The following is a 14,957-nucleotide window of genomic DNA, read 5'->3' as shown; positions in this document are numbered from 1 at the left end:
TGTACATTCTTTTTGGGTCGAATTAAAACTGATGGAAGAAAATGAACCAAGACATCTGTTCAGAGCTAAGTGGTAGTAATCTTTGCTCCAATGCAATGGAGCCAATTGATAGTAGACCAAATAAATGCTGTGTACTGGCCTCTGAGCAATGCCATTCCACGCCCCAATAACAAGCAGCACAAATGGAACGAATGGACAGGAGATTAGAAGAATATATGAAGGGCAGGGAGTGAAAGAGCAGTAAGAGTGAAGACAGATGGAGGAGTGGAAGGATAGGGTGAGATATGCAGGGTAATAAAAATCTCAGTGGCTATTTGTCTCAGTTTCTTATACAAAAAAAAACACAAAACAGCTGTACATCTGGTGAACAGGCATCAGGGACTGAGATTACATTGAGGCACACAAACACATAGAAGCTCTGACACTTTTCATTCTCTCTCTCTAGCTCCTCTTTGTTCCCCATATTTTAATTAGTCCACCATGCTCATCAAACTCAGAGCTGGATATAACACTTAAGCCCAGAGCATTATTTCTAAATCAGCCTTTTTCTTTGACTCTCCCTGCCATTTTTTTTTAGTTTATTTTCAATGCGTTAGCTCTCCCTCAAGAAAAACCTAAAAGCAGATTTTTATTGAAGCTTCTAGTAGAACTGTTGCTGATTCAGATCTCTTTCCTTCTCTATAGCCTGTAATTTAAGCACTCTACAAGGCTTTTTGAAGTCTGGTAGCTGACAGCATTTCAACTCTACTGTCACATCAGCATTCACAACACATGTTCTCTTTTCATCTAGCAGCTGAAAAGTTGCAGCTTTTTGGTGTAACAGTTAACATTCAGTGCATGTAAACAGATCAACTCCATACGTAGTTCTAAGCAGGATGCAAGGTATTTATTAGAAGAGCGCAGACTATTTTAAGCAAGATAGTATCGCTCTGAATTGAAGAGAAGCAGAGTAACAGAAATGCTACGAGTCATTTGTAATATTACAACAACGCTGCAACTGGCTAACTGTTAGCTACGAGCCACACTACCGTTAGCATCTATTTTCTTCAACATTAAATTAACTGATTATTTTACAGTTTCCTACTGAGAGTGGAATATCTATCTTGACTTCAACAATTAATTTATTTAGATTGATCAAACATAAACTGCATAATTCTACTGGGAGGACATTTTTCAGACCCAGGAATTAATTTATAAAATCAATTCTTTGACTGCAAAAATGTGCCCCTCAAAATTCATTAGAGTTCATTGTATTCTGTGAAAAAGCTAAAAAAAAAAAATATTAAAAGAACGTTGTTAGTTTAAGTACTAATGACAAATGTGTCACTTTCTTCAGGTGAGAAAAATCTTATTTGATTAAGTGAACCTATTTTATTCAACGATTGTAGAAATATTTCAATGTTAATACAATGTCAGGTCTGATGTGATTCAGTTAAATTGATAGGTTTTCTTCTGATGGGGGAAATGTATCATTTTGCTTTAAGAAAGTCAAGGTTAAACCACCTGACAGGTCCTTGTAGAGCTAATTGATCATGTGGAAGTAGAAAGACATCGTCTAATTCCCTATTTTGCTGTTGAGACCCTGTTTGGTCAGCAACAAGTTGCCCTTTTTGGTTGGTCACACTAACAACCTGTCTCAGTATGACCCAGAAAACCCAGTATGACACCTGTAAGACAGATTACCATCTGCGAGGCCAAAAACAACTGTATGCAGCGGTTCCTTGTCCCCCAGGCTGAGGGACAGGGTGGGCTCCAGGACTGGTGGTCACTGACTGATAGCAGGTTTCTAACTGGATCTATGTGGTCCTGTGGCTATAAAAATGTTCTGAAGATTGAACTGAACCTCCTCTCCCTCAGGGATTCTGGGAGCCTAATGAACTTTGAACGTCCATTCAAGTTTAATTAGTGAAAAAAAAAGGTTCAGAAAGTTCATTTATAATTTTAGAAATGTTCCCTTTAATTCAGAGCAGCAAAGTCAGTGATTGTTTCTCTCTCTGTTAGTATTTTTTACTATCTTAAGCTGACATGTTTCTATCTCAGGTTAATCAATAAGTTAAATGCAGTCATGAGAAATAGACAGAAATCTCTGTGTGTTTTTATCGGACTTATAGTTCAATCATTAGGATGGAAATAAATAATGCCTTCAATTAGTCCTGATTAACTTTAAGTGTGAATAATTTCATTGGGTATGTGGCTGCAGTATTGATGTACATTGATATAATTTCATGAAGCATTAATTTATGGTTCAGAGTAGTCAAACTTGAATTGAAATATTTTTCACAAATTATTGTTTCCATACAAACTCTATCACATTTTGTAAGTTCTGAAACGTTTACTGTAAGAACAGAATAAAAACATTTTGGATTTTTAGCCATTTTTTAGCTAAAAATTTTGATTGATACTGAACTAAGTGTCATGCATGTTTGTGCTGCTTCCAGTCTTTGCCAAGATGCAAAAGAGATTTTTAATCTCAGTGGGATTCTCCTGGTGAAATAAAGATGAAATAAAATAAATAATTTTGTGACCTGGATCTATTGTTATATTCCTATTTAATACTAGATTTCAGGTCCTGTGCAAGTTTGATTTCCTGGGTTAACAAGTTGGATTGTGAGTCTTAAACCCAGTGGGAACAAAAGAGAAAGTAAGTGTAAATATGTGCACATGTCTGTAATGATCCTTATACTATAAATAAACCCCTTGTGAGCTTGACAGGAGGCACAGTTAGACATTTCTTTGTAACGAACAGCTTGATGTGAGGAAATCTGGTTCAGGTCTCCCAGGAAATACATCTTCCAACTCACATCATCTATATCAAAAAGTATTCTACACACTGAACTTGACAGTGTTAGAACTCTGTGGGTGTTAGAACTTTAAATGGTGTTGACAAGAGAGTAGATCGTCATGTATGCCATGCCTGTGTTGCTAAAATTTCTCAGTCATCTGTGGCTCAAACTAGTTTTTTTTAAGCTACAGACGCCCTTTGCCAAATACCAATGTGGAAATGTTTGAGTCATTCTTGATGAAGGCCTGAGAAGAAGAAAACACTTAACATTTTTGGTTTGCAACACCAATGTTCATTCGTGCTTAGGAACTTTATGGTTTTTATTTTCAGCTAAGATCTTTGCTGAGCAGAAAAAGAAAGTTATTTAACAACTCAACAGTAGCTAACAAACTTAGAGCTCAAACAGAAACACCCATAACTTTCTAAGTTATTTCTGGTAGTATCACCCAAATAGGTTAATAAATTCAATGGAGCAGAAAAACCATGAATTGATATTTTTTCCCCACAGCATTCACACTCCTCCATTATGCCGATTCAGGCTATGTCAAAGCTGGAGCTGCAGGCCCATTAAGTTCTTTATCGCCGATCATTAACATTTTATTTAATCTTTATCCATGCTTTACACACCAGTGATGTATTTAACCATCTGCTCCCACTAATTACACAGTGCCCATGCACCAGGTATACCTCCTTCGTTGTCCTTGCCATCGGTGCAAAGGGTTTCCATGGCAACGTGACACCCTGCCCCTCTCCATCCCGGCTGGCAAATGCAGTGCCATCCGCTGGCTTCCAGAGTGCATCGTCCATTGTTGTTGCAGAGACCTGGGCAGCCCTCTGGGCACAGGGGACAGACACGGAGTTAAGAAATGCAACTTCAGTGTAGAAAACAGGCTCACAAATGGACAGTGGAACAATTCTTGTGGAAACAAGACTCAGTCTGTTGATATTTTTCAAGGATGTCAGTTTTGCACTGAAGTGCTGAAAGCCGCCGCTGCTGCTTCTTTTTTTCACAAATAAAATTATAAAAATCATGATTAACATTAATCAGCGCATTAAAAGTGAAGTTATTTACAGCTCTGAAATAGCATGATGACCAACACAGGTCAGTAAATCTCTACTGGAAACAAGGAGCTGTTTAACTGGGGCTTATTTTTATTCCATTATAAAACACTGCTAAATGTTGAACTTCACCTCATTGTTGGTGGAAACAAACAAAAAAAAAAAATCAAACATCTCACTGCACATAGAGGTCAAAGAGCATCTGACTGTTCTAAGATGCATCACATTTTAAAGTGGCAACAAAAGTCTCTTGACTTGAAGAAGTGTTCCTACCCCTTGGGCATTTCCACATTTGACCACTTCATAACCAAAAACATTGACACATTTTATTAAAATATTAAGTTACTAACACAAAGTAATACAGTAAAAATTTCACTGTGATGTGAAATTTTTACATTTTTATGAACTAATTTTGAGGTGCATTTGTATTCAGCCCCCTGAAGTCAGTATTTATAGAACCACCTTTCGATGTAATTAATCAACTTGCAGCCTGCAACAGCTTTTCTTTACTGTACTTTGCTGCCACCACCTTGATTCCCTGTGGTTAAGGTGTTGCGCATGTTAGTGTTTTACCTCACATAGCATTTTGCATGTAGGCTAAAAATTTTAATTAGGTCTCATCTCACTTGAGTGCCTCCTTCTATGTTCTTAAGGTGTCTTCTACATGGCTTGTGGCACACTGCGAACATTTTGAAAATAAATAAATAAAAATAATAAAAATAAATAAAAAACGTCAGTTTTTTTGATAAAAAGTTTTGTCGCTAGAATGAGGTTTTTTTCTTTTTCAGAATTGCTTTATTTTGCAAAACTGCAATCACACGAGTCACATGATCAACAACCTGATGTTGCCACTGGTGCAAACCATGAAGAAGACAACAAGAAGTAGATGGAGGATGATGGCATGGCATGCTTTTTAATGACTTACTGCATGAACAAACTTATTCACATGCGATTTTATTTGTGCTATTTATTTATCAGAATCACGACAATTGTGGAATTGTGTTTTATTTTCAACATTAGCGGAATACTGACAAATGGAAAAGCAGCTACTGAGGCCACATTTGTGAAGATTCTTCTTTGATCTGAACTTAATTTGCTGTATGACTGGATTGCAGGAAGATTATTTTGTCATGTTTGATATTAATTAAATGTAAACCAACTTGGATTCCATATAATTGGATCTTTAAAGGGTATTAGAGTAAAGAGAGTTGATTACAAATGAAAAACATCCATTAGCCACTTTTGGTATGGTCTAACACATAAAATCTAACTCTAATATGCTGAAAGTCTGTCATGTATGAAAATGTGGAAAAGCTCAGCTGGGTGTAAAAGGAACTGGAATAGTCATATAAATCAGTGAGCGAGCTGGAATGAATGTCGGTGGACTTGTGTCCAAAGCTGTGCTGACTGGACTTAGTCATAAATGCTTTTTCAGGTGCTTTTCTCCAACATTAAAGAATTTTAAAAGAATCTTTGCTGCAAGAAGTTGTAAATTTTAACACATAAGGCTGTCAGCAGGTTCAGTACAAAAAGACCTAACTTTAAAAGTCATACTGGTTCAAACCTTGGGTGTTTAAAGTCTTTTGGTGACTGTCAGCCAGTGTGATAAATCTTTTAAATGGACTGACAGGCTGAGAGATAGAGTCAGAGACAAATAATGGAGACTGGCACACTAACCTTCACATAAAAAAACAGACTGACAAACAGACAAAACAGTCAGCCTTTGGTGAAATGCACTTTTGTTGTAGTTTCACATGAACTAAAAACTATGCTGTAACCCAAATTGCCTAATGAAAGTTTCATGGCTTCACTTGGAGGAAAAAACAAAAAAACAAAGAAAAAAAACTTGAAAACAAAGCATAAATACACCAAAATCTGAAGAAAACAACAACAAGCTGCAACTAGTTCTTTTAGCATTATGGATTCATTCGCTCTCGATTTTCTGGTCCATGTGAAAACACAACAGGTAGACAAGTAGTCCAGGCACAAATTATTGGGAGGACAGAGTGGTTTGGACTGCATGCCTCCACTGACTTAAGTTGATGCCTGTATTTGGCATTCCTTTATTGTAAAATAGACAGTGAGGTTGGCAAATAGACGAATAAAGGAAGGAAAAAAAAAAGACACGAAGTGAGTGCCAGACCCAAGCAAAGCCCAGCTGGACAGAAAGAACGAGACTGGAAAGTAAAGATGGGGGAGTAGAGAGGAAAACAAGGACAAGACGAGAATGTCAGGATAAAAGACACAGGGATATCGGTTGGCTAACTTAACACACAGAAATCAAGCTTTGTTGAAGCAAGACAAAACAGGAATCACACAGCTCTGGTTTATGACGTACACATGTGCCATACTGTTTTTGTATTTAGTCTGTGTTCAGGTGTGCAGTATCATCAATAGCTGTTTCGTGTGAGAATCGGAGACAAAAGCAGGCATGATGGAGCCAGAAAATCATTTTAAAAAAACATGTCCAGAGAGAGAATATTAACACAAAAAGACAAACTGCAAACCAGGGAAAGACTGAAACATGGAGAGTGAAGAAAAGAATCAAGCCATAAACAGGAAACTGAAAAGAATTAGAATGAACCAGAAGCAAAACTGAACAGAAAGTGAAGTATTTTGGGACAGTGAGGCCTTTATTAAGTCTTTAGCTTGAATTACCTTTATATCCTGAGAATAGGAGAGGGCAAGAGGGAGAGAGGGAGGAAAATTAGGGAAAAAACGTAAAATCGAAACAAAAGCAGCACTGCCAAATATATTTTCTGTAATGGAAAGGTGAAAATGGGAGCCAAAGGAAAAAGGTAGAAAGGATGGACAAGCCAGGGTCAAATAATGGGAATAGCTTAGAACTATAGTATGAAAACAGCTTAATTCAGATCTTTCTTTATCCAGAGATCAGATATAAGACGTATTCTTACTCCACTCTATTGGTTCAAACACAAAATCTTTCAGTTTCACATAAAATCCTCATACCCTTTTTCTAAATATGCCGTGTAGTTTATACAAACAACTTTATGTATTTTTTTTAAAAAAATTTCAACATGTGAGGAATATTGTTTTCTTTAAAACTTTAATACCATAAGCATAATATGGAGGTTTACAAACACATTCAATAAGTTAGAATATTATTGAAAAGCCCATTGATTTCAGGAACTTTATGGCTAAGTTAATCACATTCTATAGATTAATTACACACAGACAGATGTTGGAAAGCCTTTATTTCTGTTAATTATGATGATTTTCCACTTGGAGCTAATAAAAACATGACATTTAAAATTATAATATTACATCAGACCAAGGGGAAGAAAATACTTTTAAAAACAAAAATGTGGGCTTAATGAAAAGTATGTTTAAGACCTGCTTGAAAGTTGTCATTTTCAAAATGCAATTTTAATCTGATGTATATTCTAATTTATTGAATATGAATGTGTATGCTTGCCACAAGTTTGAGTTAATGGTCTATTCTATTTGTACTTGGTGGTGAAGTACCATATGGAAAAAATCTTCAGGAATTCATCATGAAATCAAAATTCGGTGTAAATTTGGAAACTCTGATCACAAAATCCAACATGGCTGCCTTAGCCGTTTTGGCTAAGGCAGCCATGTTGGCTAAGTTAAGATATCACAGTATATGCAGGCATGATTTTTTTTCACACTTCATATTGTGTATGTTTTTCTAAATCAGTGGAAATCGTAGTACTATACACTATCTGTTGATAAGCTTGTTCCTTTAATGTTTTAATGCATAAAATAGAAAGTAACACCTTGATACAATCTTGTGTTGCTAATTTTAGTTACTCTGATTAATTAGCAGAACAATTAGCAAATCTCTCTTTTCTGACGTGGAAATAAAGCACAAGCAGGAGAGTTACTGAAAAGTTAATTAGAGTCTGTAATTCAACTGACTAAGTGAGGCACTTTATATAGATTAATTCCACACAGACTGATGTCTTTAGTTCTGTTAATTATGATGCTTTTCCACTTTTAAGATTAGAATATTACATCAAACCAATAAAAAAAACTTTTTATTAAGTCAGAAAGGTAAACTTAATGAAAGGCCTGCTTAATAAATTGCTGAAGTTTGAAATTTTTAAAAGGTACTTCTAATCTAACAAATTAACCTCATTGTATTCTAGCTTACTCACAACATGGGGTGTGTGCAAATTAATTACTTTTTTGCCCGCGAAAACCAGCAGCAGTGAAATCAAAATGTCTAGTTTTCAGATTTATTCCCGCCATTACATTTGTGTATGTCCTGTCGCCTAGCAACTGTGACGATGCTACGCAAAAGCTAGTAAAAGAGGAGCTTGAAGTTTTCCTGATTGTTTTTGCTTATTTAGTCTTTTTTAATAACTGAATTAATGAAATGATTCAATACATTTATTTTATATCAAAATTATATTCATGAACAAATATATGTAACTGACAAAAGTCTGACATGTAGGAGAGGACTCAGGCCACTGGAAAGAAATATCTGACTTATTTGATCAGATTTCTGACTTTTTTTCAGAATTCTCACATAATTCTGAGATTAAAGCGAGATTTCTTTTTTCTCCCAATGGCCCAAATCATCTTGCATAATACCACGCCCTCTTCAAGCTTTAAGTTTCTGTACATTTAGGTTTTCATACACTTATATATAAAACTGTACTTGTCTCCCGCTTTGTCTGCCATCGTGACAATAAGAAACCCCTCCAGTTCGGCCTGCGTTGAATCTTGGGATAGGCGGTGAAGAATGCCAGTCGTTAAACGCAGGGAAAAGAGGGACATATTTGTGGGCCGCAGTGGGAGGAACCCTTCAAATTTCAACAGCCTTTGTCATCTCGCTGTGACGTAATCAGACTCCAAAGGATGCAGTCCCTGAATTTGGACACACCGTTAGTTTAGGCTATAGAGAGGTAACTCTAGCTGGATAAAAAAAGATTTCCATCTCTTGTGTGGAATGTTATCTGATGTAGTTGCTATCAACTTTGCTGCAGACATTTGGACGTTTGCTTCATGCAACTGATTGCATTTGTCTTTAAATAAAAATCAGCTGTTCTAGGGCTGCACAATATTAAATAATCTTGAGATAATATCGGTAAATATTGAGACTATGATATCTCCTTCTCATCTGTGCTTCCATCTCACTGTAACCTTTAGCATTTCATGTCATTTCCATCTCATATGAGCCTCTGCTGCCATGAGTTTTTGGTATAATCCAAGTTTAAAACACTTGGAATATATCATCCAGCAATTATTGCACTAGAAATAGTCCTTGGCGATATGAATGTTGCACACACTGCTAATGCAATGACAAACATATTCACAATATATAGCGCAGCCTTAGGCTGTTGCTGAATGTCAAGCAGTTTTGTCGAGCAAATAAGCAGGACCTTAAAGAGATTAATAAAGAGTGTGCCCATGTTGTGTTACGTGATAATGATAGAAATGAAAAAGAAAAAAAAAAAGCAACAACAACAAAAAAAATCGACTGATGATAAAAGGATTCAAGGCTTGGGCTGCTTTGTTGACAACCTTTAGTTGGTTATTCACAACTGACTGTTCTCACAGTGAAGCGTCACAGAACCTGTGGCTACCAGAGGAAGACAGCTGCTTTATCTTAATATTTCTGAACTTTCAATTTCGGTCTGCCATGAAGCATAAAGGATTTAGAAATGCTTGCAGCATGTTTAAAGAATCTGTAACAAGGTCGGAATATTTACAATGTAGAAAATACACAGAGAGACAAGTGTTAGATTTAAACAAAAACATGGCCGTCACAAGGATTTGACTTCACTAAAATAGCAAAGAAATATTTGTCTGGTGTTACTTACATAACTAATTACTATTCATGCTTGTTAATTAAGCTGTTAATATGTGATTTTGTAGTAAGCTATAGAGGAATTTTAAACCATGGCACCACTATTAAAAAAACCCAATGGTCCAGTGTCCCGCTTCTTTATCTCGACAGTCTGCTCCAGATGGAGCTGCTCAGCAGCTGATAAGGGTATGGTTACAGGTATGAAAAGAAAATTCTGACACTAATTGTGTATTTTTCTTGTAAATATCAATTCAGCTGAAGATATATTCACAAACTGAAGCAATGAATTTGACAGTTTCTCTGTGGTTTATTCTTACTATCTTATGCAACACTGTGGAAAAGAAAGAAAACACACGAAATGCTTAAGTAAACGCCCCCTGGATCGGAAAACCATGATTCGCCCAGGTAGTAAAATTGAAATATCTGTTTCAAAGCCTCTCTACTGTCTAAGTGTGGTGTGTAAAATATGCACCTCTCAGACTTGACTTTGAGAAATGCTAATCTAAATAAAGGAAACGATTGAGAAAAAGAAAATCTTGACAGACAACCGTAGTTATAATTTAATGCTAACTAAAAGTAGGTTAAACAGTCATTTAGTATGATAATTTATAAATTACAATATATAATATTTCAGAAAATCTAATGGGAAATGATTCCTTCAATGATCAGCGAAACAAAGAACCATTTTGATCATTTCTATTCCTAAAATTGCTATAGTTCAGCAGATTATGCATGACCCTGCTGATCAAGCTCTTGTAATGACTTTGCTAATTATGACTATTCATTTCTGCATGTATCTGTGTTCTGCTGTGTGAGAACAGGAGCTCAATCCCACACTCTGCAGCACAGCAACATACCCTGCATCAAGACAGACAACACTCCTTTACTGTGTGTGGGTGGGTGTGTGTGTGGGTGTGTGTGTGTGTGTATGAATGAGAAACTAAGATGAGGTCCAGACTGTTAAACTCACCATAGTAGTGCCCCAGTCTTTCACTAGGCTACTTACTATCATTGATATATTTGTCTTAATGGCTTCCACTGTAAGATTTTAACAAGGATAAGAAGAGGTGCAGCTGAACAGAAATAAATCCGGAGGAACTTTGGAGGAGTTTGTGTAATAAATTAAAATATTTTTTTGTCAAGTCTTGTTGAATGCTGGGCTCACAGTTATTCTTCAATTGGGTGTCTGATTCACTGTTATACTGTATCTTCTCTACTTGATAATATGCACATTAGGTTTAAAGAAGAGCACCAATGCTAACATGCTACAACATCACACGGATTTGCTTCTGTTTTCAATGTCGCTGAAAATCACTGACCAAAACCTAACGCAAGTCATTATTGTGAACAAAATTATGTTTTGAAATTTTACTCTAATCACAAAACAAACTCTTCTGCTGCATGGTTTAACTGAAGAGGCTTATGCTGAGTTTTTAAATGGACACTAAGCTCATGTTTTCAGAAATTAAACAGAGGAACACAACATAAAATAAGAAGCTAAATGAACTACAAAGGAAGGCTTATGTGAAGTAAATTTAGGCTCATAATACAAAAAGATGATAAATAGATAAAATGTCAAAATGATGAAAGGAAAATCCCAACATATTCTGTTATCAAAAAGTACAACTTTAAAGAAGTAACTATTAAAAAGCAGCAGCTCCAGGGTACATTTAAAGAAAAGCAAAGAATGGAAGAATAAAAATAGCTTGCGATGAAGTAAAGACGAGAAAAGAGTACAGTACCTTTTACTCTAATGTCCGGATTGTGAGCTTTGTGAAGAAAGATACAATTGGGAAAGAAAGGAAGATAGACACAAACAGAATTTAGTTAAGGAAACATGCAGCAGGAAAAAAAATTAGTTTAATTTCCAGTGAGTCAAAAAACGGATAAACAAAGGAGAGTCCCCCCAAAAATCAGCCTCCCATTTACACAAATCCAATAATTTATTTCCTTGTTTCACAAAGTTTCAGGAGAAGCATTAGGAAAAAGGAAATAAAAAGGAGCAGTATGTCAGCTGGGTTATTTTAAGCTAACCAGGAATGGTGAACAATTTTAGAGTGACATCACATTTTCCAACAGATCCTGAGCAGAAGTCAGTCAGTCTCAGAGGACATTAGTTAAGCTGGATAAATCTTATAACCAACAACGCAAAGGAGCCGTCAACGACTTGATGAGACATTAGAATAACAGTGATAGCGCTTCCTTTAGCTCTTATAAAGCTGAATACATGGCACATTGCGCTCCTGTGATCAAACTGTTACCATGTAACCTTCATAACTCATCTCATCACTTCGACATATAATCTGCTCTATGTCAGCACCATATTCACAGAAAACATAGCCCTAATGATAGTTCGTTCATCCAGAGTGAAAAGCTTGCACTCCTTCAGTGGGTAGCAGTTCTCCTTGCATCAGAATATAACAATAATATTCCAACACAAACAAAAGAAGAAGAAAAGTGACAGACATACTTCTTACAGCTAGATTCGGGTCCAGATAGATAAAGCCCGAAGGAATGTACAAGCTAACAGACACACCTATTGATTGTGAAAGTCAGTGATGTTTTCTGAGGTTATTTATGCTGCATTAAATTGTGAACTATGATCTGAATGAACACAAATCACTTTCACTGGGATGTTATATCATTATCATATTTGCTTTTTTACCTTACACATTTTTTCATTTCAAATAACAAACTGCTTCTTCATTTCATTGATATGAAATGAAGAAGCTAAAGGAAACAATGGTCTGTTGTTTCCTTTAGCATAATTATACATGCACATAAAGTACATTTTGTTCTTTAAATGATCCTCGGTTTTGCATTTCTGATATAATATTCATTTTTTAATAATTGCACAGTATTACTTAGACACTTGTTTGGCTAATTCTCTGTAGTATAAAGGCATTTAATATAGACAAGGTGACAAATTATATCTTCTATGATGTGCTTTCCCTGGTTTGTAAAATCTTTCTTCCAAATCCACATTTGAATATGTATGTCTTCTGTAAATGCAGGTAACCGGCACAGAGACAGATATGCTGTTTGGTTACTTGGCTGCACAATCTGAGGTGTAAATTTGCCTCGACAGATGGGCATCACGCATGTTGCTCCTTTTCCATGCGGGTAAAAAAAAATTCAGCAAATTGAATATGGAATATGAAGAAGGAATATGGCAATAACATAGATTTCATATGACATATATGTCTGTGATGGACAATGTAAATAAGAAATAAAAAACTCCTGGCGCACCAGTGACCTGAAAGAGCATAAGAGAGGATTCATGCTTGGGAGCAGAGAGGTATTGAAGAGGGTAAAAAGAGAGCTGAAAATGAAACTCTGAGGAGGAAACAGATGGGGAGCAAGCTCCAACAGATCAAAGTGCAAAACGTGTGGGCAAGTCTGAAAAAAGAAAAAAAAAAATCACAGACTTTAATGTGAAGGTGGAGCAGGCTGATAGAAACCTGGACTGAAGAAGTTAGCTGTCTTTTTTAAAGATTCAGCTCAGGTGGACAAACTGAGGTGAAGCCATCTACAAAAAACGTTAAGTGAAGAGTTTTGAGACCCCGAGAATCTGAAGTTTCACTGCTGAACGACTACAGCAACAGAGGGAGTTCAGTTTTAACCTGGAATATATTCCAGTGACAGTGCAGTTTATATCGATAAGGGGTTTAAAACACATCTGGAACAGACTTTCAGAAAACTGAAAAACAGCTGAAACACTGAGTTCCTTTAAATCAAGACTAAATACCCACATGATTAGCGTTGCTTTAGAACTACAATAAATGGAATATTGAGCAACATATTTGATGTGTATTGATAATTTTAATGATTGCACTTGACAAAATGAAAGCCTGTTATTGGTGACAATATGATGTGTTTATGATGTTTTTGTCATGTTTTAATGAACTTTAAATCGCCTTGTTTCTGAAATGTGTTATAAAACCATAAACTGGATTGATTGATTATAACAGACAGATACTTTGATTTAAGAATTTGTAGTGCTGTGAAAAAGTATACGGCCACTTTCAGATCCCTTCTGTTTTTGCCTTTTTTTTTCAGACAAAAATTCAGATTTAAACTGTGGACTGTCCCCTTGTTAGATCATGAACTAACTGGGACTGACCACATTTTTAAACTTAAAAAAGTTCTCCAAAAAGAGACACTTCTCGCCCCAAACTATAGATATTCTAGAGCAGACAAGGACGAAACACACATCTATAACTCCGGAAAAAGCTACATAACCTAAGGCTTTGGGACTCCAGTGAACCACAGTAAGGGCCAGTATTCACAGATGGAGAAAACATTCAACACTAGGGAACCCTTCCAGAGTGGCCAACCAATATAAATTACTACATGAATGGACGGCACCTCATTCAGAAGGTCACAAAAGACCCAGGACAACTTCAGACCTCCACTGCCTCAGTTAAGGTCAGACTTTCTGATTTGGCAAAAAAAGAAAAACTGAGAGAAAATGAGGAAGTTCCCAGTAAAAAACCGCTGCTGACCAAAGAATGCCTTATGGAGATTGTTGCTGCCAAGTGTTGTACAAACACTATTAGGAGCCGACGCATTTCTGAAATAAGGGCAGGTTTGTTTGGATTTTGGAGAGTGATTTTATGGATGTTTTTTAGTAAAATGTGTTTGTACGTCATCCACTTACCAATGTTGCAGTGCTCTCCTGTCCATCCTTGGTCACACTCACACTTCCCATCTTTACACACGCCATTCTTGCTGCACAGCGGATGGCAGGCTTTCTGATCACAGACGGTTCCCGTCCAGCCCTCCTCGCAGCGACACATACCACCGTAGCACATTCCATGGTTGCCACAGTCTACTTCACACACCTCTGTAAGAGTAACACAGGGGTAAGAGGCAAATTAGGACACATTATTTCATTTGGCCTGTAAAACAACAATCCAATTGCTTGGCAACATAAAGTAGAACATTGTTTTAAGCCCTCATACAGCAATCCTCAAAATAATTTCATATTCACTTTGCAAGAGCAAAACAACCCGCTACAATGTAATTGTTAGCTTTTCATTGCATTGCATTGATTTTTAAAGTACAGCTGTTCTTGCCAAGCTCTGGTCTTGACATTAGCATTAACAGGAATATCTGCAGCAGCTGACACCAGTCACATTTAATTTACCTGGCATAAAGAACATGTAGCTGGGGTCTACTGATAAAGCATACCGGCAGTAAGCAGTGACACCTGAGCTACTTAGTTGCTGACTGTAGTGATGCACCTTTTGTTATTAGCTCAGAAAGGCTAATTAAGCTGCAGAGCCGCTGCTGTTTGGAGTTCATCCTTGTATG

General features: G+C 36.5%; 1 protein-coding gene across 11 annotated transcripts in view; it reads right to left on the bottom strand.

Moving 5' to 3' along the window:
• Window positions 1-14,957, bottom strand: part of tenm3 (teneurin transmembrane protein 3) — a 404,304-nt gene that overhangs the window by 186,885 nt on the left and 202,462 nt on the right. For 6 of the 11 annotated variants that reach the window (XM_032562226.1, XM_032562229.1, XM_032562233.1 and 3 more), the window contains 4 exons: window positions 14,302-14,487; window positions 11,384-11,410; window positions 6,500-6,508; window positions 3,470-3,616 (listed from right to left, as the gene is read on the bottom strand). In XM_032562226.1, coding sequence (XP_032418117.1) covers window positions 3,470-3,616; window positions 6,500-6,508; window positions 11,384-11,410; window positions 14,302-14,487 — 369 coding nt within the window. The remainder of the gene's footprint in view (window positions 1-3,469; window positions 3,617-6,499; window positions 6,509-11,383; window positions 11,411-14,301; window positions 14,488-14,957) is intronic. The other 5 variants (XM_032562231.1, XM_032562232.1, XM_032562235.1 and 2 more) reach the window with 2 other exon arrangements.

This window comes from Xiphophorus hellerii, chromosome 5 (assembly GCF_003331165.1).
Source record: "Xiphophorus hellerii strain 12219 chromosome 5, Xiphophorus_hellerii-4.1, whole genome shotgun sequence".
NCBI classification, from domain to species: domain Eukaryota; kingdom Metazoa; phylum Chordata; class Actinopteri; order Cyprinodontiformes; family Poeciliidae; genus Xiphophorus; species Xiphophorus hellerii.
The sequence above is the reverse complement of the archived record's forward strand: the minus strand, read 5'-3'. Positions and strand labels throughout refer to the sequence as shown.